Below are 24,838 nucleotides of genomic sequence, written 5' to 3'. Positions count from 1 at the left end.
ACTAGCCCCTTTCAGTCCCCAATGTGACAGATGCCATGTCAGCAGCCCCCTTCAGCCCCCAATGTGTCAGATGCCATGTCAGCAGCCCCTTTCAGCCCCCAATGTGTCAGGTGCCATGTCAGCAGCCCCCAACGTGACAGATGCCATGTCAGCAGCCCCCTTCAGCCCCCAATGTGACAGATGCCATGTCAGCAGCCCGCTTCAGCCCCCAATGTGACAGATGCCATGTCAGCAGCCCCCTTCAGCCCCCAATGTGACAGATGCCATGTCAGCAGCCCCCTTCAGCCCCCAATGTGACAGATGCCATGTCAGCAGCCCCCTTCAGCCCCCAATGTAACAGATGCCATGTCAGCAGCCTCCTTCAGCCCCCAATGTGTCAGGTGCCATGTCAGCAGCCCCCAATGTGACAGATGCCATGTCAGCAGCCCCCTTCAGCCCCCAATGTGACAGATGCCATGTCAGCAGCCCCCTTCAGCCCCCAATGTGACAGATGCCATGTCAGCAGCCCCCTTCAGCCCCAATGTGTCAGATGCCATGTCAGCAGCCTCCTTCAGCCCCCAATGTGTCAGATGCCATGTCAGCAGCCTCCTTCAGCCCCCAATGTGTCAGATGCCATGTCAGCAGCCCCCTTCAGCCCCCAATGTGACAGATGCCATGTCAGCAGCCCCCTTCAGCCCCCAATGTGACAGATGCCATGTCAGCAGCCTCCTTCAGCCCCAATGTGTCAGATGCCATGTCAGCAGCCTCCTTCAGCCCTCAATGTGTCAGATGCCATGTCAGCAGCCTCCTTCAGCCCCCAATGTGTCAGATGCCATGTCAGCAGCCTCCTTCAGCCCCCAATGTGTCAGATGCCATGTCAGCAGCCTCCTTCAGCCCTCAATGTGTCAGATGCCATGTCAGCAGCCTCCTTCAGCCCCCAATGTGTCAGATGCCATGTCAGCAGCCTCCATCAGCCCCCAATGTGACAGATGCCATGTCAGCCGCCCCCTTCAGCCCCCAATGTGACAGATGCCATGTCACTAGCCCCTTTCAGTCCCCAATGTGTCAGATGCCATGTCAGCAGCCCCCTTCAGCCCCCAATGTGTCAGATGCCATGTCAGCAGCCCCTTTCAGCCCCCAATGTGTCAGGTGCCATGTCAGCAGCCCCCAACGTGACAGATGCCATGTCAGCAGCCCCCTTCAGCCCCCAATGTGACAGATGCCATGTCAGCAGCCCGCTTCAGCCCCCAATGTGACAGATGCCATGTCAGCAGCCCCCTTCAGCCCCCAATGTGACAGATGCCATGTCAGCAGCCCCCTTCAGCCCCCAATGTGACAGATGCCATGTCAGCAGCCCCCTTCAGCCCCCAATGTAACAGATGCCATGTCAGCAGCCTCCTTCAGCCCCCAATGTGTCAGGTGCCATGTCAGCAGCCCCCAATGTGACAGATGCCATGTCAGCAGCCCCCTTCAGCCCCCAATGTGACAGATGCCATGTCAGCAGCCCCCTTCAGCCCCCAATGTGACAGATGCCATGTCAGCAGCCCCCTTCAGCCCCAATGTGTCAGATGCCATGTCAGCAGCCTCCTTCAGCCCCCAATGTGTCAGATGCCATGTCAGCAGCCTCCTTCAGCCCCCAATGTGTCAGATGCCATGTCAGCAGCCCCCTTCAGCCCCCAATGTGACAGATGCCATGTCAGCAGCCCCCTTCAGCCCCCAATGTGACAGATGCCATGTCAGCAGCCTCCTTCAGCCCCAATGTGTCAGATGCCATGTCAGCAGCCTCCTTCAGCCCTCAATGTGTCAGATGCCATGTCAGCAGCCTCCTTCAGCCCCCAATGTGTCAGATGCCATGTCAGCAGCCTCCTTCAGCCCCCAATGTGTCAGATGCCATGTCAGCAGCCTCCTTCAGCCCTCAATGTGTCAGATGCCATGTCAGCAGCCTCCTTCAGCCCCCAATGTGTCAGATGCCATGTCAGCAGCCTCCATCAGCCCCCAATGTGACAGATGCCATGTCAGCCGCCCCCTTCAGCCCCCAATGTGACAGATGCCATGTCACTAGCCCCTTTCAGTCCCCAATGTGTCAGATGCCATGTCAGCAGCCCCCTTCAGCCCCCAATGTGACAGATGCCATGTCAGCAGCCCCCTTCAGCCCCCAATGTGTCAGGTGCCATGTCAGCAGCCCCCAATGTGACAGATGCCATGTCAGCAGCCCCCTTCAGCCCCCAATGTGACAGATGCCATGTCAGCAGCCCCCTTCAGCCCCCAATGTGACAGATGCCATGTCAGCAGCCCCCTTCAGCCCCAATGTGTCAGATGCCATGTCAGCAGCCTCCTTCAGCCCCCAATGTGTCAGATGCCATGTCAGCAGCCTCCTTCAGCCCCCAATGTGTCAGATGCCATGTCAGCAGCCCCCTTCAGCCCCCAATGTGACAGATGCCATGTCAGCAGCCCCCTTCAGCCCCCAATGTGACAGATGCCATGTCAGCAGCCCCCTTCAGCCCCAATGTGTCAGATGCCATGTCAGCAGCCTCCTTCAGCCCTCAATGTGTCAGATGCCATGTCAGCAGCCTCCTTCAGCCCCCAATGTGTCAGATGCCATGTCAGCAGCCCCCTTCAGCCCCAATGTGACAGATGCCATGTCAGCAGCCCCTTTCAGTCCCCAATGTGTCAGATGCCATGTCAGCAGCCCCCTTCAGCCCCCAATGTGACAGATGCCATGTCAGCAGCCCCCTTCAGCCCCCAATGTGTCAGGTGCCATGTCAGCAGCCCCCAATGTGACAGATGCCATGTCAGCAGCCCCCTTCAGCCCCCAATGTGACAGATGCCATGTCAGCAGCCCCCTTCAGCCCCCAATGTGACAGATGCCATGTCAGCAGCCCCCTTCAGCCCCAATGTGTCAGATGCCATGTCAGCAGCCTCCTTCAGCCCCCAATGTGTCAGATGCCATGTCAGCAGCCTCCTTCAGCCCCCAATGTGTCAGATGCCATGTCAGCAGCCTCCTTCAGCCCCCAATGTGACAGATGCCATGTCAGCAGCCTCCTTCAGCCCCCAATGTGACAGATGCCATGTCAGCCGCCCCCTTCAGCCCCCAATGTGACAGATGCCATGTCAGCAGCCTCCTTCAGCCCCCAATGTGACAGATGCCATGTCACTAGCCCCTTTCAGTCCCCAATGTGTCAGATGCCATGTCAGCAGCCCCCTTCAGCCCCCAATGTGTCAGATGCTGTCAGCAGCCCCCAATGTGACAGATGCCATGTCAGCAGCCCCCTTCAGCCCCCAATGTGACAGATGCCATGTCAGCAGCCCCCTTCAGCCCCCAATGTGACAGATGCCATGTCACTAGCCCCTTTCAGTCCCCAATGTGACAGATGCCATGTCAGCAGCCCCTTTCAGCCCCCAATGTGTCAGGTGCCATGTCAGCAGCCCCCAATGTGACAGATGCCATGTCAGCAGCCCCCTTCAGCCCCCAATGTGACAGATGCCATGTCAGCAGCCCGCTTCAGCCCCCAATGTGACAGATGCCATGTCAGCAGCCCCCTTCAGCCCCCAATGTGACAGATGCCATGTCAGCAGCCCCCTTCAGCCCCCAATGTGACAGATGCCATGTCAGCAGCCCCCTTCAGCCCCCAATGTGACAGATGCCATGTCAGCAGCCCCCTTCAGCCCCCAATGTGACAGATGCCATGTCAGCAGCCCCATTCAGCCCCCAATGTGACAGATGCCATGTCAGCAGCCCCCTTCAGCCCCCGATGTGTCAGATGCCATGTCAGCAGCCTCCTTCAGCCCCCAATGTGACAGATGCCATGTCAGCAGCCTCCTTCAGCCCCCAATGTGACAGATGCCATGTCAGCCGCCCCCTTCAGCCCCCAATGTGTCAGATGCCGTCAGCAGCCCCCAATGTGACAGATGCCATGTCAGCAGCCCCCTTCAGCCCCCAATGTGACAGATGCCATGTCAGCAGCCTCCTTCAGCCCCCAATGTGACAGATGCCATGTCAGCAGCCCCCTTCAGCCCCCAATGTGTCAGATGCCGTCAGCAGCCCCCAATGTGACAGATGCCATGTCAGCAGCCCCCTTCAGCCCCCAATGTGACAGATGCCATGTCAGCAGCCCCCTTCAGCCCCCAATGTGACAGATGCCATGTCAGCAGCCCCCCTCAGCCCCCAATGTGTCAAATGCCATGTCACTAGCCACTTTCAGTCCCCAATGTGTCAGGTGCCATGTCAGCAGCCCCCGATGTGTCAGATGCCATGTCAGCAGCCCCCTTCAGCCCCCAATGTGACAGATGCCATGTCAGCCGCCCCCTTCAGCCCCCAATGTGACAGATGCCATGTCACTAGCCCCTTTCAGTCCCCAATGTGTCAGATGCCATGTCAGCAGCCCCCTTCAGCCCCCAATGTGTCAGATGCTGTCAGCAGCCCCCAATGTGACAGATGCCATGTCAGCAGCCCCCTTCAGCCCCCAATGTGACAGATGCCATGTCAGCAGCCCCCTTCAGCCCCCAATGTGACAGATGCCATGTCACTAGCCCCTTTCAGTCCCCAATGTGACAGATGCCATGTCAGCAGCCCCCTTCAGCCCCCAATGTGTCAGATGCCATGTCAGCAGCCCCTTTCAGCCCCCAATGTGTCAGGTGCCATGTCAGCAGCCCCCAATGTGACAGATGCCATGTCAGCAGCCCCCTTCAGCCCCCAATGTGTCAGATGCCATGTCAGCAGCCCCTTTCAGCCCCCAATGTGTCAGGTGCCATGTCAGCAGCCCCCAATGTGACAGATGCCATGTCAGCAGCCCGCTTCAGCCCCCAATGTGACAGATGCCATGTCAGCAGCCCCCTTCAGCCCCCAATGTGACAGATGCCATGTCAGCAGCCCCCTTCAGCCCCCAATGTGACAGATGCCATGTCAGCAGCCCCCTTCAGCCCCCAATGTGACAGATGCCATGTCAGCAGCCCCCTTCAGCCCCCAATGTGACAGATGCCATGTCAGCAGCCCCATTCAGCCCCCAATGTGACAGATGCCATGTCAGCAGCCCCCTTCAGCCCCCGATGTGTCAGATGCCATGTCAGCAGCCTCCTTCAGCCCCCAATGTGACAGATGCCATGTCAGCAGCCTCCTTCAGCCCCCAATGTGACAGATGCCATGTCAGCCGCCCCCTTCAGCCCCCAATGTGACAGATGCCATGTCAGCAGCCCCCTTCAGCCCCCAATGTGTCAGATGCCGTCAGCAGCCCCCAATGTGACAGATGCCATGTCAGCAGCCCCCTTCAGCCCCCAATGTGACAGATGCCATGTCAGCAGCCCCCTTCAGCCCCCAATGTGACAGATGCCATGTCAGCAGCCCCCCTCAGCCCCCAATGTGTCAAATGCCATGTCACTAGCCACTTTCAGTCCCCAATGTGTCAGATGCCGTCAGCAGCCCCCAATGTGTCAGGTGCCATGTCAGCAGCCCCCGATGTGTCAGATGCCATGTCAGCAGCCCCCTTCAGCCCCCAATGTGTCAGATGCCATGTCAGCAGCCCCCAATGTGGAAATGAGAGGCACAGAATAACCACTTTCATAATTTGCTAATATGGGCAATCGACTCTCATTTTCAATGATGTCTTTCTGGACCCAGAAAAGTAATTATTTGTATAAGATTATACGGCACTTCTCTCTTTGTGTGGCAGCAGCAGTGTAAGCAGCGGGGGACTTTTCCAGCCACGTCCAGCGCATTTTGTATTTCTCTGTTGAAGACGTTCTTTCAGTTTCGGACATTATGACCCAGATTTTATGCACTTTTTTCTGACTTTCTTTTTCTTGTGTGCTTCAGGTGAGGGACCTGGAACTTCACCAGATTCCAGTAAAGAGGCCTTGGCAAAGACAGAGGTGTCCCTTACCCTCACTAACAAGTTTGAAGTCCTTGGCGATGAGAATGCAGAAAAAGATGCCAAGACCATCTTACTGAAGTAAGAGCTGCAATTCTGGGGAATTATTCAGTTTGGAGAAACAATTGGCTTAGTTCTTAATTCATTACTTTATCTTCCAGCACAAAACGGCTGATCGTGGATGTCATTAGGTTCCAACCTGGAGAGACCTTGACAGAAATTTTGGATACTCCTGCAACCCCTGAACAGGTGAAGTGTCCTTTCTTTCTATTGCTGCACCCTAACATGAGCATCAGCACCACTGGTACAAGTGTCTTTTAGTTGGTGATTACAGTACAAAGACTTCATCTACTTTGCCTTGTGATCCAATATCTAGACGTCATTTCTGGCTTATTCAGCCGTCTGTTGCCTATTTCTCTGCAGGAAGCCGATCATCAGAGAGCCATGCAGAGGAGGGCCATCAGAGATGCCAAGACGCCTGACAAAATGAAGAAGGCCACAAATTTACGGCAAGGAAACAATCTAACTCTGCAAGAGAAGAAAGAGAAGATACAAACTGGGCTGAAGAAGTTGGCGGAGCTTGGAATGGTGAAGCCAGAGAGTCGGTATCAGGATCTCATCAATGACATTGCCAAGGTAAATTCAGACTACCGTACAGTGGATCTGTCACCAGACTTTACAATACAATCCATTATTAAATGGATATCTTAGACCTGTTGAAGTCAGTGTACTAATTTTGAAAACCCATGTCAGATTGGTTGTATAATCCTCAAAGTAATCATTTTATAATGCAAATATCCTCTGAAGAGAAGTAGAGGACTAAAAGTCTAGTGCCATCTGTCGGTGTAGCAGCGTAGATCAAGGAGTAGCTCACTGCTTCTGATAATTACAGGTGCTCTGGAAAAATATCAAACAGTCTCAAGAAAAATCCGGCACACTGTTGTTTCAAGGCAAAAATTGAAATAAATTTATTGAAATATTTATTTGTTCTCTTTCCGTATTCAAATCAATTCAAATCAGGATCGCACAACATAAAGACCATAGAGGTACATGATATGGGTATCGTAATTCAACGTTTCGGCTATATCATAAGCCGCACTTCGGACCTCGGCAAGTTACCGACTCACTGTCCCGGGTATCTCTTGATAAAGGCTTATGATATAGCCGAAACTGCTTATACTCGAGTCGTACCCAGGGGTCGGCAGGGGATGGGGGAGCGGGGGCTGTCTATTTATACTCACCTACTCCTGGCGCGGTCCCTGCACGTCCCTGCTTTCCCTGCGCAGCAGCTTCTTCCTGTAGTGAGCGGTCACATGGTACCGCTCATTACAGTAATGAATATGCGGTTCCACCTCCCATAGGGGAGGAGCCGCATATTCATTATTGTAATGAGCGGTAACGGTGACCGCTCAGTACAGGAAGAAGCTGCGGCGCCGGGGAACCAGGGACTGCACTGCGCCAGGATCAGGTGAGAATAACTGGGAGCGCTGTGCGATATTCACCTGCTCCTCGTTCCGGGTGCAGCTCCGTCTTCAGCGTCTTTTGCAGTGATGCTCAGGTCAGAGTGCGCGATGACGTGGTTAGTGCGCGCCCTCTGCCTGAACATCAGTGCAGGAGACACTGATGATGGAGCGGCGCCAGAACGAAGTCAGGTGAACATTGAAAGGCCGGGGGCCTGAGCGACGGAGGGGTGAGTATGTGATTTTTTTTTTTAATTTTTTTTTTTTTATTTATTGCAGCAACAGCAAATGGGGCAAGTGTCTGTATGGGGCATCTTATGGGGCCATAATCAACGTTTGTGCAGCACTATATGGGGCAAATATCTTTAAGGAGCATCTTATGAGGCCATAATAATAATAATCTTTATTTTTATATAGCGCTAACATATTCCGCAGTTAACGTTTGTGCAGCACTATATGGGGCAAATATCTTTATGGAGCATCTTATGGGGCCATAATCAAGGTTTGTGCAGCGCTATATGGGGCAAATATCTTTATGGAGCATCTTATGGGGCCATAATAAACATTTGTGCAGCATTATATTGGGCAAATGTGTCTATGGAGCATCTTATAGGGCCATTATTAACCTTTATGCAGCATTATATGGGACATATTTTAATATGGAGCATCTTATGGGGCCCATCATAAACTTTATGGAGCATTATATGGGGCTCCTGATTCAATATGGATATTCAAAAACACTTAACCTACTGATGTCTCAATTAATTTTACTTTTATTGGTATCTATTTTTACTTTTGATATTTACCGGTAGCTGCTGCATTTCCCACCCTAGGCTTATACTTGAGTCATTAAGTTTTCCCAGTTTTTTGTGGCAAAATAAGAGGGGTCGGCTTATACTCGGGTCGGCTTATACTCAAGTATATACAGTATTTAATATTTGCTGCCAATGTAATACATGGTGGAGACACTTCTGCCGGAGCTACAGACCCTGTGTGCGGCAGCTCTCTGGCTAATAGTCTGCACTCCTGATCCCCCTTTTTGAGGTCTGTACCCCCTAATAGGCCATGGTGTATGCCTGATAGGGAGGCATTATGTAGAGCTGCAGCATGATTTTATTCTTCGGTAGCTCTACCAACACTTTATTAAACTTTTAAAAGTCACATTTTGTTTTGTAATTGTGAGTTATTCCTTTCTCTCAAGGATATCCGTAATCAAAGGCGATACCGTCAGAGAAGAAAAGCAGAATTAGTGAAGCTGCAACAGACACATGCTGCTCTCAACTCCAAGGCCTTGTTCTATGAGGAGCAGGTAGACTACTACAAAAGCTACATCAAAACGTGCCTGGACAACCTCGCAAGCAAGGGCAAGTAAGTAAAGCCTGCTCCTGTGATGGTGTACGTGGTACTAATGTCACTGATGGAAGTGATGCACAGGAATACGGCGTGCCCACCCTATGATCCTGTGCTGAGATAATCTGCCCTTTGCTAAAATGTTCAATAACATCACTTAAAGGGGATTTGTCATCTCTTATCACTAAGATTGGTGGAGGTCTCCCACTTCTGAGAATGAAGGGGATTCAGCGCTGGTGTAGGGTTACATATCCATCTTTGTTTTTCCACTGCATAACACTCGGATGAATAGGGGATCCGCAAGTAAATTGTTATGTCTGCAGTGTCTTGCACAGATTGGTGGCTGAGAGCCCCCGTGTGCTCATGTGAAGGGCACGGACCCCCCACTGATCATAAAATAGCATATTTCTGGGAAATTCCTTTAAGTAATTTCACAGATGAAGCTAAATCCCATTTTGCCACTTCCTAATTTCCAGCGGGTAGGATATGAAATATTTTTGCTCCTGCTGTTTCCCACCATGACACACAGGTCAATGAGTCAAATACATTTTTTCTCTTTTCTTAAACTTAGAGTTTCCAAGAAGCCAGGACATGTGAAGAAAAGTAAAAAGATTTCACTCAAATACTCGGCAGCCCGACTCCATGAAAAAGGCGTGTTATTGGAGATTGAAGATCTGCAAGTCAATCAGTACGTGTCGCCATCTGTCTCTCCTTCCGCAGATATTGTGTACTTATATACTGTACTTGTGCTATGGATCTAGTCCTATATACATTACCGACTCACATCCCCACACACAGTGCTGACCACTAGTGAACATGACTATTCACAAGTCTGCAAGAAACATGGCTGAAATGTATACGCCAGTAATATATTAACACTAACATTTATCTATGGCTTTCATGTAGCTCACGCATTTTAAGCAAACTGTGGTTTTAGTCTCATGACATAAAAGAAGAGCAAAATCCCAGTTTCTCTGGGTTTCATGCATTGTGGACTCCCCATAAAGTGACATTTTCCCAAGTATTGTTTCTGGACATGCAGTTTTGCTACACTCCTCACAGTATTTCGGGTCCGGATCCTTAGTTGCACCACAGATGTCTTTCCTGTATTCTTACTTCTTCCCTTTATGTAGGTGACCAGCAATCACATCCCTGCAAGACTCTGAATGCCGACCAAAAATCTGTGTTATGAAAAGATTGCTTAACCTTTGTCCTCCCATCCCTTGAGCAACACCCTTCCCTTTTAGCCCACGGCTGCGTTCCTCTGGTTGTTGCATCACTACATACATTTCTGCATCGCGTGCCTTACTTTGTGTTGTGCGCCATGTTTTCTGTACTGTATGGTCTATGCAATTCGCCAAAAATAATGTCTGACAACTAGAACCAAAATGTTCCTGTTATCCGCAGGTTTAAGAACGTTATCTTTGAAATCACTCCCACAGAAGAGGTTGGGGATTTTGAAGTGAAAGCCAAGTTCATGGGAGTCCAGATGGAAACCTACATGCTGCATTATCAGGTAATGGCTCCTGGTTAAATAGTAACTAAACCTTTACCAAACGTTTTCATATTTGTTTTGTCCCTTTAAGTACCTGTGGATCAGTGAGTGCCGGATTCTGAAACCCCCTCTGATCGCTAAAAAGAGCACCGAGGAGTGCACTGATCAGGAGCGAACAGCTCAGATTCAATGGAAAGTATAGGTTTTCTGTAGTATCTGCTCCGTTCTGAGTGCATGCCTTGCAGGACTTTTCAGGGGTCACTCATTTGGATCTCAGGTCCCGAAAACCCCAATCACTTAAAGGGACAAAAAAAACTTTTGACTATTTTTACTTACTAGTTAATCGACTTCTTTCACCTGAATTACTGCTAACTCCTATGTGCAACTTGTTACAAAAAAAATAATTTTGGGATATATTTCCGTGTATGTGGAGAGACTCAGGCTACATTATATTATTATTCTCCAGATCATACTGTATGGCAGATGCTGGAAAAAAGAGATCAGACATGTTAGATTTTTACATGCCTGTTCGCTTTTTCTTATGAGAATGAATCTGAAGCCGTGCGTGGAGTGTTGCGAGGAATTGCTGTTGGCCAAATGAGCGTTCAGCCGACCACTAAGGTGTAAGGCCAGCGTAACTCTGTAGTAAAATACTCACCAGTTCCTGTAGTGCACGTTAATTTTTCAGCTGACAAACCCTTAAAGCGGTATTCCCATTTTGTATGTTTTTGGGCTTTCTATGGAAATGTATGGTAAATGCAGTGCCACAAATGAGACCGGTATCTAATTGGAGAATTGGGCCATGTTGTCAGCTTCTGTAGCGGAGAGGTGGTTGAATTCCTATACAAATGAATGGGGATTTCTGACCATCCTCGCTTGATGGGACCCACATCTGCTATACATTTATGCCATAAATGTGCAAGAGGGGAATACCCCTTTAATACCTGTGGACCATGAATACATTAGAATATCCTTAACTGTGAAATATTTCTTGATTTCATGTATTGCTTGACTGTAAGATGTAAAATGTTCTGTGTTCATTGTTCTTCAGGTGTTTTGTGTATTAACTATAGCAATTGTTACCATCCACCTCTCGTGTCTCCCCTTTTCCTCATAGTTTGTAAGCTTGCGAGCAGGGCCCTCATTCCTCCTGGTATCTGTCTTGAACTGTATTTCTGTTATGCTGTAATGTCTATTGTCTGTACAAGTCCCCTCTATAATATGTGAAGCGCTGCGGAATATGTTGGCGCTATATAAATAAAAATTATTATTATTATTATTATTATGCAGACTTTAGACTGTCACTGACACTGAGGGCTAAAAGTACATAGCCTGGAACTAGATTCACTTCAGTACAAGGGCACGGTCAAAATCAGGATTTAATAGTCCCCCTCTATGACCATAAACATTTCTACACTGGAGTTTTAACATGGGACCTCTGACTTCTTGTTCCCGGCAGGTTTGGGACCACTCTGGTTTCTTGTGTATGTGGATTCCCAGCACTCTGCCATGGTGCTCACCATCTCTGTCATCAGGGGCAAGATCCGCAGACGTCTGTTACTACAATGTCTGATGACGGTGACCTCTGTTACTGCAATGTCTGATGACGGTGACCTCTGTTACTGCAATGTCTGATGACGGTGACCTCTGTTGCTGCAATGTCTGATGACGATGACCTCTGTTACTGCAATGTCTGATGACAGTGACCTCTGTTATTGCAATGTCTGATGACTGTGACCTCTGTTACTGCAATGTCTGATGATGGTAACCTCTGTTACTGCAATGTCTGATGACGGTGACCTCTGTTACTGCAATGTCTGATGACGTGACCTCTTACTGCAATGTCTGACGGTAACCTCTGTTACTGCAATGTCTAATGACGGTGACCTCTGTTACTGCAATGTCTGATGACGGTGACCTCTGTTACTGCAATGTCTGATGACGGTGACCTCTGTTACTGCAATGTCTGACGGTAACCTCTGTTACTGCAATGTCTGATGACGGTAACCTCTGTTACTGCAATGTCTGATGACGGTGACCTCTGTTACTGCAATGTCTGATGACGGTGACCTCTGTTACTGCAATGTCTGATGACGGTGACCTCTGTTACTGCAATGTCTGATGACGGTGACCTGTTACTGCAATGTCTGATGATGGTGACCTCTGTTACTGCAATGTCTGATGACGGTAACCTCTGTTACTGCAATGTCTGATGACTGTGACCTCTGTTACTGCAATGTCTGATGACGGTGACCTCTGTTACTGCAATGTCTGATGACGGTGACCTCTGTTACTGCAATGTCTGATGACGGTGACCTCTGTTACTGCAATGTCTGATGACGGTGACCTCTGTTACTGCAATGTCTGATGACGGTGACCTCTGTTGCTACAATGTCTGACTGTGACCTCTGTTACTGCAATGTCTGATGACGTTGACCTCTGTTACTGCAATGTCTGATGACGGTGACCTCTGTTACTGCAATGTCTGATGACGGTGACCTCTGTTACTGCAATGTCTGATGACGTTGACCTCTGTTACTGCAATGTCTGATGACGGTGACCTGTGTTACTGCAATGTCTGATGACGGTGACCTCTGTTACTGCAATGTCTGATGATGGTGACCTCTGTTACTGCAATGTCTGATGGCGGTGACCTCTGTTGCTACAATGTCTGACTGTGACCTCTGTTGCTGCAATGTCTGACGGTGACCTCTGTTACTGCAATGTCTGATGACGGTGACCTCTGTTACTGCAATGTCTGATGACGGTGACCTCTGTTACTGCAATGTCTGATGACTGTGACCTCTGTTACTGCAATGTCTGATGACTGTGACCTCTGTTACTGCAATGTCTGATGACTGTGACCTCTGTTACTGCAATGTCTGATGACGGTGACCTCTGTTACTGCAATGTCTGATGACGGTGACCTCTGTTACTGCAATGTCTGATGACGGTGACCTCTGTTACTGCAATGTCTGATGACGGTGACCTCTGTTACTGCAATGTCTGATGACGGTGACCTCTGTTACTGCAATGTCTGATGACGGTGACCTCTGTTACTGCAATGTCTGATGACGGTGACCTGTTACTGCAATGTCTGATGACGGTGACCTCTGTTACTGCAATGTCTGCTGCAGATCCTCTTCCTGAGGAATAAGATAGATGCCCATCCATCTAAAAGAAGTTCTGCAGAATCTGCAGTGTATGTTGTGATGTTTTACAGCAATACAGAGTATAATGCTCACTGGAGATGCTGAAGAACCTCTTTTCTGTATAGAGAGAAGTCTACATGTTTAAAGTGTAAGTGGAAGGGGCAACAGTAGGATCTGGCTGTGACCCCTACTCACCTCTATATAATCACTAGGCTCCGCTGTCCATGGAAACGTTCTACTCTCGCTACATGTTAGTGTTTCGGTCCTGCATTCTTACTATGTGGCTTGCTTCTTTTCCATAGGACCTTCTTCAGCTGCAGTATGAAGGGGTTGCAGTCATGAAGATGTTCGACAGAGCGAAAGTCAACGTAAACCTCCTGATCTTCCTCCTAAACAAGAAATTCTATGGGAAGTAAAACCATAGGAGCTTCCACATCTGAGGAGCAAGCTACGGACGTTTTCTGCCTCCCGGTCACCGAGAAAGGGTGGCTGCAACCTACTTAAAATGCTTTTATATATGTATGAGGTCTTGTGCCCAAACTCTGCAAGTACTGTATCTCGCTGATGCAACATGTGGCTGCAGTGCTTCTACATACTGTTACATAGGAGCGGAGCGAGGGGGATATACACACCCCGTCTGCCAAGGGTTAGTTCGCATACGATATAACCGCTCTCACAGACCTGCACTAACTGCATCTATACATACCTACGTGTTACAATGTTTTTAATTGTTTTTTTTTTGTGTAGATGAAAATGGTCTTTATAGATTATATTCCATATTATTTGACAAAATTCAAAAAGCCAATCTATGTTTCTATTTAACAGTGCAGGCACTTTCTTTTTCCTTTAATTGCTTGATATGTTTCTGTGCAGAGATGAGAATTTCTTCTTGACGTCTCTTATTTATGAGTACGTATCGGCGCCTCCTTATGGCGGGGTTATGTGTCGTCAGCTCGGCGGCTACTGTCAGTATTGACTCAATGGCTCGCTTGTATTGGGCTCGGACACGGGACATCATAGCCGCTGCCAATAATGGGCCATTGTAGATTAACCCATTCACGGAGAGTGGCTGTTTTTAGGACATATTGCTAAACTGGAATGAAACGCCAGCCTCAGTTTCCTTTATTTGTGTCTGTTTCTTTTTTTTTTTTTTTTTTTGTTGGAATTTTGCTTTAAATTTTGCAACAGTTTTATCTAATAGAGCTAACGGGAGGTTTCATGTAAAATTTCACATTGCAATTTTGTGTTACTCAGGAAAGGAAAATTTAAATAGAATTTAATAAGAAAAAAAAGTTTATATAGAACCCAAGAAGCAATGACAATAGTTAAAAATACTGTAAACTCTTTATTATTAAGTGTTTGAGGTCCTGAGGAGTCACGGGGAAGGTAAGAAACACTATTTCACGAGTATATCTTCAGATTTCATGGCTGTGGCTCCGTCTTTAGATAGATGCTATAGTATATTCCTACACCTAGACATTTTAAGAAAATAAAATAAGACTTTTATAGTAATAGAGATATGTATTATTGATTTTTAAATTGGTATGACAAAGCGACTCCATGTTCACGTCCGCCGAGCTGCGTAGTCGCATATTAGAGGTCTATTTATCACGTTTCTAGAAAGGGATGACACGGTCTCAGAGGTTTATTTAGTATCATACTCAAATTTGCTTATTTGGAATGGCTTGTAGCTTCGGAAAAGCTGAATAGAGCATGTAGATGCTGATCTCATGGCTGATATTTGGATTGACCCCGCTCATCATGTGTTAAAGGGGTTGTCCAGTCACAACCTATTGATCATTTATCCTCAGGATAGGTCATCATTATGAGATCAGGGGGATCCGACACCCTGCACCTCCACTGATCCACTATTATTTGCTTTTTACTGGATGTAAACCGTTTACACAGGGCTGCAGAGCACAGATCCATGCAATGTGGACAGCTGGTAAGCATGCCTGGTGTCAGACCCCCACCTACCAATAGGTCATCAATATTTTGTGGCCCATTTTTTTTTGAGTGTTCAACTTTCATCTGTATTTATTGATAACCACACAAGTCTTCATTAGTACATTGATTTCTCTTCCGTACCCAAGTGTTGTGCCTTTTGGTATATGGGGTTGCCTGCCTGTATCCGTATTTTGTTTAGCTGAATAAAAAGATCATTTGTTTACATTGTAGGCTGTGATGTCATTTATTTTTTATCCTTTCATTATCCAGTTACATTTTATGCTGTGCTGTCCCTTAGTTTGTATTATACAGATGTCCAGTTGCATTTTTGTTACAAAGTACCTTGTTAGGCAGAAAAGTAAGAAAACAACATTAAATATTATGCTTACATCCCACACTGTGGTCAAAATGAAAGCCTTACAACAGTATGATACACACACGCTCTGATCTTACAGTAGTCTAGCTGGGTGTATTAGGCCTAATCCAATCGTAATATGTAGTAGGTCCATATGTTCAGTGGCATGCGAAAATATTCACCCGCTTGGCATTTTTCGTGTTTTGCTTATAACCTGAAATTTCACTGTTTTTTTTTTATTTTGATGGTTTACATCAGTTCATGTAAAAAAAAAAACATTCCTACAACTGTGAACATTTATTTTTTTTCTTGTGAATCAAATAACAAATAGGACAAAATAACTGAAAACTTCAGTGTGCCTAACGATTTACCCCTCAAAATTCAGTATTTTGTAGAGCCTCCTTTTACAGCAGTCACAGCTGTAAGTTGCTTTGGTAAGCCTCTGAGCTTTCCACACCTTGGATGTTTGCCTGTTCCTTAAGGCAAAACTGGTTGTCACGACTCTGTTGTAGGGTGACCCAAGCCCAGGGGCTCCTCCCCTGTCCTTAACACTAGGGGTGCCCTAGTTCTCACTGTTCCCTGGATTACTTGTGATAGTGAAGATGCGGGGGCCATGCACCTTGCCATAGCTACTGAATTTGCCTTCAGTCTGTACCCTTCCCCCTACCCAGGGAAGAGGGGAGGAGTAGTAGTGTACCATAATACACCAAACAGATAAACAAGGTATTACGAACAGGGATAAAGGAAAATACCAATCATACAAATATACAGACACACAAACAACTGAGGTAAACACCTGTGAGTTGAGGATGGGGTAAAACTGAAGTAGGAGAAAAAAGGGAATTATCACAAACTCAAAACAAAGCAACAGTCACAGATAAATCCACCAAATGTCTTCTCCAATAACAACCTCCAGGCATGCAGCATAAGCTAACTCTGACAATGAGTGCTAGCCAGGGCCTAATTTATATAGGAGATCGGCATGGCTAACAGTGCACAGCTGAGAGCCTTAATGCAAGAAAGCTTTCAGGAGCTTTCAACTGAACAGATTAACCCCTGCACTGCTAAAAGAAATTGACACCCTTTAATATGAAGTTGAATTGCTTCTAATCAGTGCAGGAGTAGGAGAAATCAGACGCTGCGGTCTTCTGGCTCCTCTCTGTCACGGTAAACCTGTGACACTGCTCCAGCTCCTTCAAGTTAGATGGTTTCCTCTGGTGAACTGCAATTGTCAAGTCTTATCATTTTGTTTCTTGTATTTTTATGGCAAATGTGAACATGCAATTGTGTTGCATGTATACCAACTGAAACCAAGCTCAGTTTTTGTGTTTTTTCTTTGTATTTTTGCATTCTGTCCAAGTCTGAGTGTGGCCTCCATTTCCTGAGCTGGAAATTACATGTAAAGGCTTCCGCAGACTGGTGTGACAGGCGATAACTACTACTACCATCACACACAGGAGTACAATGACATCACATAGGGGACTACTACTAGCACTACATCACACAGGGGATTACTATTACTACATCACACAGGGGATTGCTACTACTACATCACACACGGGACTGCTACTACTACATCACACACAGAGGAATACGACCACATCACACAGGGGATTGCTACTACTGTTGTGAATTCTGTGGTCGGGCTCCCTCCTGTGGTCATGAGTGGTACTTCGGCTGGTTCTGTCTGTGAGCTTCCTCTGGTGGATGTGAGTGGGGCTGCGGCTTCTGAGTTTCCTTCCTCAGGTGACGAGGTTAAGTCGTTAGGTGCTGCTCTATTTAACTCCACCTAGTTCTTTGTTCCTGGCCTCCAGTCAATGTTCCAGTATTGGTCTTGCTTTCTCAGCTCTGAGACGCAGAGGGAGCACCTCCGTACCGTTAGTCGGTGCGGAGGGTCTTTTTGCCCCCTCTGCGTGGTTGTTTGTAGGTTTTTGTGCTGACCGCAAAGCTATCTTTCCTATCCTCGGTCTATTCAGTAAGTCGGGCCTCACTTTGCTAAAATCTATTTCATCCCTGTGTTTGTATTTTCATCTTAACTCACAGTCATTATATGTGGGGGGCTGCCTTTTCCTTTGGGGAATTTCTCTGAGGCAAGGTAGGCTTATTTTTCTATCTTCAGGGCTAGCTAGTTTCTCAGGCTGTGCCGAGGCGTCTAGGACTGGTCAGTAACGCTTCACGGCTACCTTTAGTGTGGTATGATAGGATTAGGAATTGTGGTCAGCAGAGTTCCCACGTCTCAGAGCTCGTCCTATGTGATTAGCAACTATCAGGTAATTTTCTGTGTGGTTCTGAATCACCTGTTCATAACATACTACTACATCACACACGGGACTGCTACTACTACATCACACACAGAGGAATACGACCACATCACACAGGGGATTACTATTACTACATCACACAGGGGATTGCTACTACTACATCACACACGGGACTGCTACTACTACATCACACACAGAGGAATACGACCACATCACACAGGGGATTACTACTACCGCTACATCACACAGGGGATTACTATTACTACATCACACATGGGATTGCTACTACTACATCACACACGGGACTACTGCTACTACTACATCGCACACAGAGGAATACGACAACATCACACATGTGATTACTATTACTACATCACACATGGGATTGCTATTACTACATCACACACTGGAATACGACGACATCACACAGGGGATTACTACTACCACTACATCACACAGGGGATTACTACTACCACTACATCAAACACACACAGGGGATTACTAATACCACTATATCACACAGGGGATTACTACTACATCACACAGGGAATTACTACTACTACTACATCAAAAAGGGGATTATTACTACCACTCTGGGCTGGCTCCAGGTTTTTGAGGGCCCCGGGCGACAGAGTCTCAGTGGGACCCCCCACCCACTCCTTTAACACATACCACGATTCATGATGCACAGATACAGCAGAGAAATATAGGTATAGTACAATGCCAGATTTCACTTCTTACATGAGTGATAGCTATTGTAAATTCTACAATTCCATACAGCAGAGGGGCTTTATATAAGTCAACCTCTTATATGCCAATTTTTGTGACTTACTCCCTCTTCCTCAGTTACCAGTAGGCATTTTATTGTTAGCTGAACTTGCTGCAAAGAAAAAAACTGCATACATTGAATATGACAATTTTTTAATGGAAAACTTTTTAAAGTAAACATTAGAAAGTATTAACGTAGAACATTTGTAAAAGTGCAAAATGTGTAGCATATAGCACAGCCACGTAGTATATAGCACATCCACGTAGTATATAGCACAGCCACGTAGCATATAACACAGCCACGTAGTATATAGGACAGCCACGTAGTATATAACACAGCCCACGTAGTATATAGCACAGCCACGTAGCATATAACACAGCCACGTAGTATATAGCAGTGTGGGCACCATAACCCTGTTAAAAAGAGAATTAAAATAAAAAATGGTTATATACTTGCCTTCTTGCGGCCCCCGGATGCAGCCCAGGCCTTAGCAATGCTCCCGGCAGCTCCCGTTCCCAGTAGTGCCTTGCGAGACAATGACCGGGGGCTGCCAGAAGGTGAGTATAGCACGATTTTAAAAATTTTTTATTATGTTTAATATTATATCTTTTTACTATAAAAATATTAAAAAAGTTGGTTACACACTAGTCAAAATGGAAATGGGACCCCCACCTGCTCAGGGCCCCAGCACTTGCCCGGGTGCGCCAGGTGCTGATGCCGGCCCTGCTACCACTACATCACACGGGATTACTACTACCACTACATCACACAGGGGGATCACTACTACTACATCAAACGGGATTGCTACTAAATCACACAGAGGAATACGACTGCATCACACAAGTGAATACTACTACCACTACATCACACAGGGGATTACTACTACATCACACACACGGGATTTCAACCACTACTATGCCACACACGGATTACTACTACGTCACACACAGGGGATTACTACTACATCACACACGGGATTGCTACTACATCACACACAGAGGAATACTACTACTGCATCACACACGGGATTACTACTACGCCACACACAGAGGATTACCACTACATCACACGCACAGGGGATTACTACTACATCACACAGGGGATTACTACTACATCACACACTGGATTACTATTACATCACACGGGATTACTACTACTACAACATCACACGGGATTACTAGTATATCACATGCACAGGGGATTACTACTACTACATCACACACTGGATTACTACTACATCACACAGGGGATTACTACTACTACTACATCACACAGAGGATTACTACTACATCACACGGGATTACTACTACTACTACATCACACGGGATTACTACTACGTGAGACCAAAGAGAAGAAAGTAGTGTGTAAAGGTAAGGATCACCACAAACAATATAACAAGCAAGAATATTAATTTTATTAAGACAATTAGGCCGGCGTCACTCTGGCGTATTACATCCGATGCGAGAGATCATCGGATGCGATATGCTAATGACACTCGGCTCCTGCTCGCAGCAGAGCAGGAGCCGAGTGTCAGGCGTCTGTGCTCCGATTCTCTCGCACAGGGAGGATCGGAGCACAGCTGCGGAGAAATTAATTTATCTCCTCCATTGCTGGGGTCCGCTTATAACGCACATCACTCGGATGATAGAGTGGTGTGCGCTGTCTCACTCGCACCCATAGGCTTATATGGGTGCGAGTGAGCCGAGAGTTTTCCTCGGTCCGAGACAATCGCAGCATGCTGCGATTGTCTCGGACCGAGGAAAACGGCCGACAAAAAGTCGGCTGCTGGGAGCTGCCCCATATGTTAACATTGGTCCGAGTGCAATGCGATTTTTAATCCCATTGCACTCGTCCGTTTGTCGCCAGTATGACCCCGGCCTTAAAGTTAGACAAGCCACAAACAAGTTAAAACAATTAAAAAACACAAGGTTAACAAATAAACAGTGTGGAGGGCCTTGTAAGAGCCCCACACACACAGAGACATTCCTCCACTATGTGCAGTGGGAGTGTATTATGATGAAACACACTAGGCTACTCAGGATGGTAACCAGAGCTAATGAGGCTTACCAGGATAAGTCCTGCAAATTAGCAGATAGCAGCAAATGTGATGACAAAATCCAATCGTGGTACAAAAGACAAAAATAACTCAACAGGATAAGGCCTGCAGACTCACAAAATATAGTAAAACTAGATGGTGGCCCGATTCTAACCCATCGGGTGTTCTAGAATATGCATGTCCATGTAGTATATTGCACAGCCCACGTAGTATATTGCCCAGTCACATACTATATTGCCCAGCGACGTAGTATATTGCCCAGTGACGTAGTATATTGCCCAGCGACGTATATTGTCCAGCCACGTAGTATATTGCCCAGCCACGTAGTATATTGCCCAGCCACGTAGTATATTGCCCAGCCACCAGTGGTGTAACTTGAAACTCATGGGCCCCGATGCGAAAGCTCCAACGGGGCCCCCAAAATTGTAAATCTTTAATAGCAATAGTCTTATTCTATAGGCCAAAGGGACTTTTAGGGCCCCTTAGGCTTCAGGACCCGGGTGCGATTGCAACCCCTGCACCTGTTGTAGTTACACCCCTGCCAGCCACGTAGTATATTGCACAGCGACGTAGTATACAGCACAGAGCCATGTATACAGCACAGGAACGTAGTATATTGCCCAGCCACATATGTAACAGGTTAAAAAAGACTTAAAATAAAAAATAAACATATACTCGCCTTCCGAGGGCCCCTGGCACTTGTGTGCGGTACACGTGGCAGCTTATGGTCCCAGGGTTGGTAAAAGCGCAGGACCTGTGATGAAGTTGCGGTCACATGACCGTGACGTCATGGCAGGTCCTTCTCGCATAGCATCTTTGGCACCGGAACCTGCCCCTTGCACTGCCGAGGAGAGGGCGCACTTCGGAGGGTGAGAATAACGTTTTTTTTATTATTTGTAACATTAGATATTTTTACTATTGATGCTGCATACGCAGCATCAATAGTAAAAACTTGGTCACACTGGGTTAATAGTGGTGGTAACGGAGTGAGTTACCCGCGGCATAACGCGGTCCGTTACCGCTGGCATTAACCCTGTGTGAGCGGTGACTGGAGGGGAATATGGAGCTGGCGCCGACAGCGAGGAGTATGGAGTGGGTGCCGGGCACTGACTGTAGGGGAGTAGGGAGGGACTAATCGGACTGTGGCCGTCGCTGATTGGTCGTGGCAGCTATGACAGGCAGCTGGTGAGACCAATCAGCGACTTGCATTTCCATGACAGACAGAGGCCGCAACCAATGAATATCCGTGCCATACAGAGACAGCAAGACAGACAGATGGAAGTGACCCTTAGACAATTTATAATAGATAATATCCAAATTGCCTCATAATATGCAAATTGCCTCTTTTGAGAAAAAGAGGACTTAAACTCTATAGTGCCACCTGTTGGAAGTAGCGATCCTACAAGTCACAATCAACCCTTTAACGAGTCGTGCAATATGACTTAGGATAAAAGCGAAATCAGTATCTCAATTCGCAGACACGGTGTTTCAGGCTGTTGGCCCTCGTCAGTGCGAAGCATGAGAACTAATTTGGCTAGGTGAGAGGCTCTGGACTGGGGTCTAAGGGGTAACGTTTCTCCTTATGGAGAGTGACATACCATCTCTGGCTTGTCAAGGTAAGGAGGCTTATTTGCAGTGTAATGCTCCTCTAGGAAATTAAATATGCAAATTGCCTCTTCTGAGAAAAAGAGGACTTAAACTCTATAGCGTCACCTGTTGGAAGTAGCGATCCTACAAATAATAATCATAAGGCAAGTTTTGAAAAAACGGAACCTGCGGAAAAAACGGATCCGGTGGAAAAAAAACGGATCCTGCGGAAAAAAATGGATCCGGTGGAAAAAAGCGGAGCCGGCGGAAAAAAAACAGATCCTGTGGAAAAAAAACGGATCCGTTGTAAAGAAACGGATCCGGCGGAAAAAACGGATCCGTTTTTTTTTCCAAAACTCGCCGGATTGTGCCTTACGGCAAAAACCTAATGTGTGAAAGCAGCCAGATATATGGATAGATGCATCTATGTATCTATAGATATATCTATATATATCTAGGTAGATATATTTATATATATATATATATATATATATATCTATCTATAAATATATCTATAGATAGAAATATCATAGATATATAATAGAAAGGCCGATGTTTCTAAGGCTACTTTCACACTTGCGTTTTTAGCAATCCGTCATTTTGGGAAAAAAACGGATCCTGCAAATGTGCTCGCAGGATGCGTTTTTTACCCATAGACTTGTATTAGCGACGGATGGCTACACGTTGCGTCCGTCGTGCAACGGATCCGTCGTGTTTTGGCGGACCGTTGGCACGAAAAAACATTCAAGTGAACTTTTTTTGTCCGTCGCGTCCGCCATTTTCTACCGCGCATGCGCGGCAGAAACTCCGCCCCCTCCTCCCTGAACTTCAGAATGGGCAGCGGATGCATTGAAAAACTGCATGGATATTGCCCCCCTCCCCTCCCCCCCCCCGGCTACAAATACCAGTCCGCAGCCGCCCCAGAAATGGCACATCTGTAAGATGTGCCAATTCCGGCACTTAGCCCCTCTCTTCCCATTCCCGTGTAACGGTGGGATATGGGGTAATAAGGGGTTAATGTCACCTTGCTATTGTAAGGTGACATTAAGCCGGGTTAATAACAGAGCGTTGTCAATAAGACGCCTATCCATTATTAATCCAATAGTAATAAAGGGTTAATAAAACATGCACACATTAGGAAAAAAGTATTTTAATATTCTTCATTAATCCATACTTACCATACTTCAGCGCCTGCAAAAAAGTAAAATAATAAACCGTATACTACCTGTCTGCCGTAGTCCAATTAATAGTGTCCCACAACGGTCTCCCCTATAAAACAGTGACATCGGGTGATGTCACTGCTCTATAGGACCCTCAGTGACACACTGCAGGAGACAATGGCTCCTGCAGTGCATCACTGAGGTTACTATAATTCAAAGTCTCACTTTATGGCAATTGCTGCGTGGGAAAATTTCTCACACAGCAATGCCAAAAGTGAGACTAGGGACTATTTTTTTTACAGCGGCGGAGGAATACAGTGCAGAAGGATACCTACCTCCCGTCGTGTTCCTGGAGCCCCTGGAGAGCGGTCGCATCAGCTGATGCTACCATTCTCCACAGGAGATTGTCGTGGATTTCTGCGGACAGGGAGTATATTGGTTGTTTGTTATTTTAACCTTTTTTACAGATGACATTGGCTTCGGAGAACAAAGTGACAAGTAATGGTGAGTATGTACTCTATGTTTAATGTACTGTATGTCTGTATAGCCCGTACAGAGCCCCGACAGCCCGCACAGAACCCCCGGCAGGCACGCACAGAGCCCCGGCAGCCCACAGAGTGCCCCCAGCAGGCACACAGAGCCCCAACAGCCCGCACAGAGCCCCGGCAGCCCACACAAAGCCCCCGGCAGTCACGCACAGCCCCCCGGCAGCCCGCACAGACCCAGGGCAGCTCACACAGAGCCCCGGCAGGCCCGCACAGAGCCCCGGCAGGCCTTCACAGACCCCTGGCAGGCACGCACAGAGCCCCGGCAGCCCACACAGCCCCAGCAGCCCGCACAGAGCCCCCGGCAGTCACGCACAGCCCCCCAGCAGCCCGCACAGAGCCCCGGCAGCTCGCACAGACCCCCGGCAGGCCCGCACAGACCCCTGCCTGGCACGCACAGACCCCCAGCAGGGCCGCACAGACCTCCACGGTCATGCACAGACCCCGCCCGCACACAAAGACACGCAGTCTCTGCCCACGCACCGCCCACACTCCATTATAGTGCATCATTGCACTATGGGAACTTCCGATTCCGATATCGCAAAAGTATCGGAACTCGGTATCGGAATTCCAATACAGCGAATATCGGCCGATACTCGATATTTGCAGTATTGGAATGCTCAACACTATTCAGCACAGATCTTTTGGTGAACGAACAGTTATCGAACAGAAACTCGAACAGCCGAATTTTAAGCAAATTGTTCGAGTTCGACGAACGACTCGAACACCACCCAAAACAGCTCGAATTTGAAATTAGCGAACAGTTCGACTCAAACACCGCTCATCTCTAGTTAGGACTGCTCTATATGGGTATACCTTGACATTTGGTAGAGCGGCTTAGTATACATTTTTTGCAAA

At 47.4% G+C, this 24,838-nt stretch overlaps 1 protein-coding gene across 1 annotated transcript in view; it reads left to right on the top strand.

The window, feature by feature from the left end:
* Positions 1–15,470, top strand: part of IQGAP1 (IQ motif containing GTPase activating protein 1) — a 188,812-nt gene extending 173,342 nt beyond the window's left edge. Inside the window, exons 32-38 of the mRNA XM_069766114.1 lie at positions 5,789–5,924; positions 6,005–6,092; positions 6,267–6,479; positions 8,505–8,671; positions 9,225–9,341; positions 10,061–10,169; positions 13,603–15,470. Of these exons, the coding sequence (XP_069622215.1) occupies positions 5,789–5,924; positions 6,005–6,092; positions 6,267–6,479; positions 8,505–8,671; positions 9,225–9,341; positions 10,061–10,169; positions 13,603–13,716 (944 nt within the window). The 3' untranslated portion in view covers positions 13,717–15,470. The remainder of the gene's footprint in view (positions 1–5,788; positions 5,925–6,004; positions 6,093–6,266; positions 6,480–8,504; positions 8,672–9,224; positions 9,342–10,060; positions 10,170–13,602) is intronic.
* The last annotated feature ends 9,368 nt before the right edge of the window (positions 15,471–24,838 follow it).

Source organism: Ranitomeya imitator, chromosome 4 (genome assembly GCF_032444005.1).
Source record: "Ranitomeya imitator isolate aRanImi1 chromosome 4, aRanImi1.pri, whole genome shotgun sequence".
Taxonomy (NCBI): domain Eukaryota; kingdom Metazoa; phylum Chordata; class Amphibia; order Anura; family Dendrobatidae; genus Ranitomeya; species Ranitomeya imitator.
The sequence above is the reverse complement of the archived record's forward strand: the minus strand, read 5'-3'. Positions and strand labels throughout refer to the sequence as shown.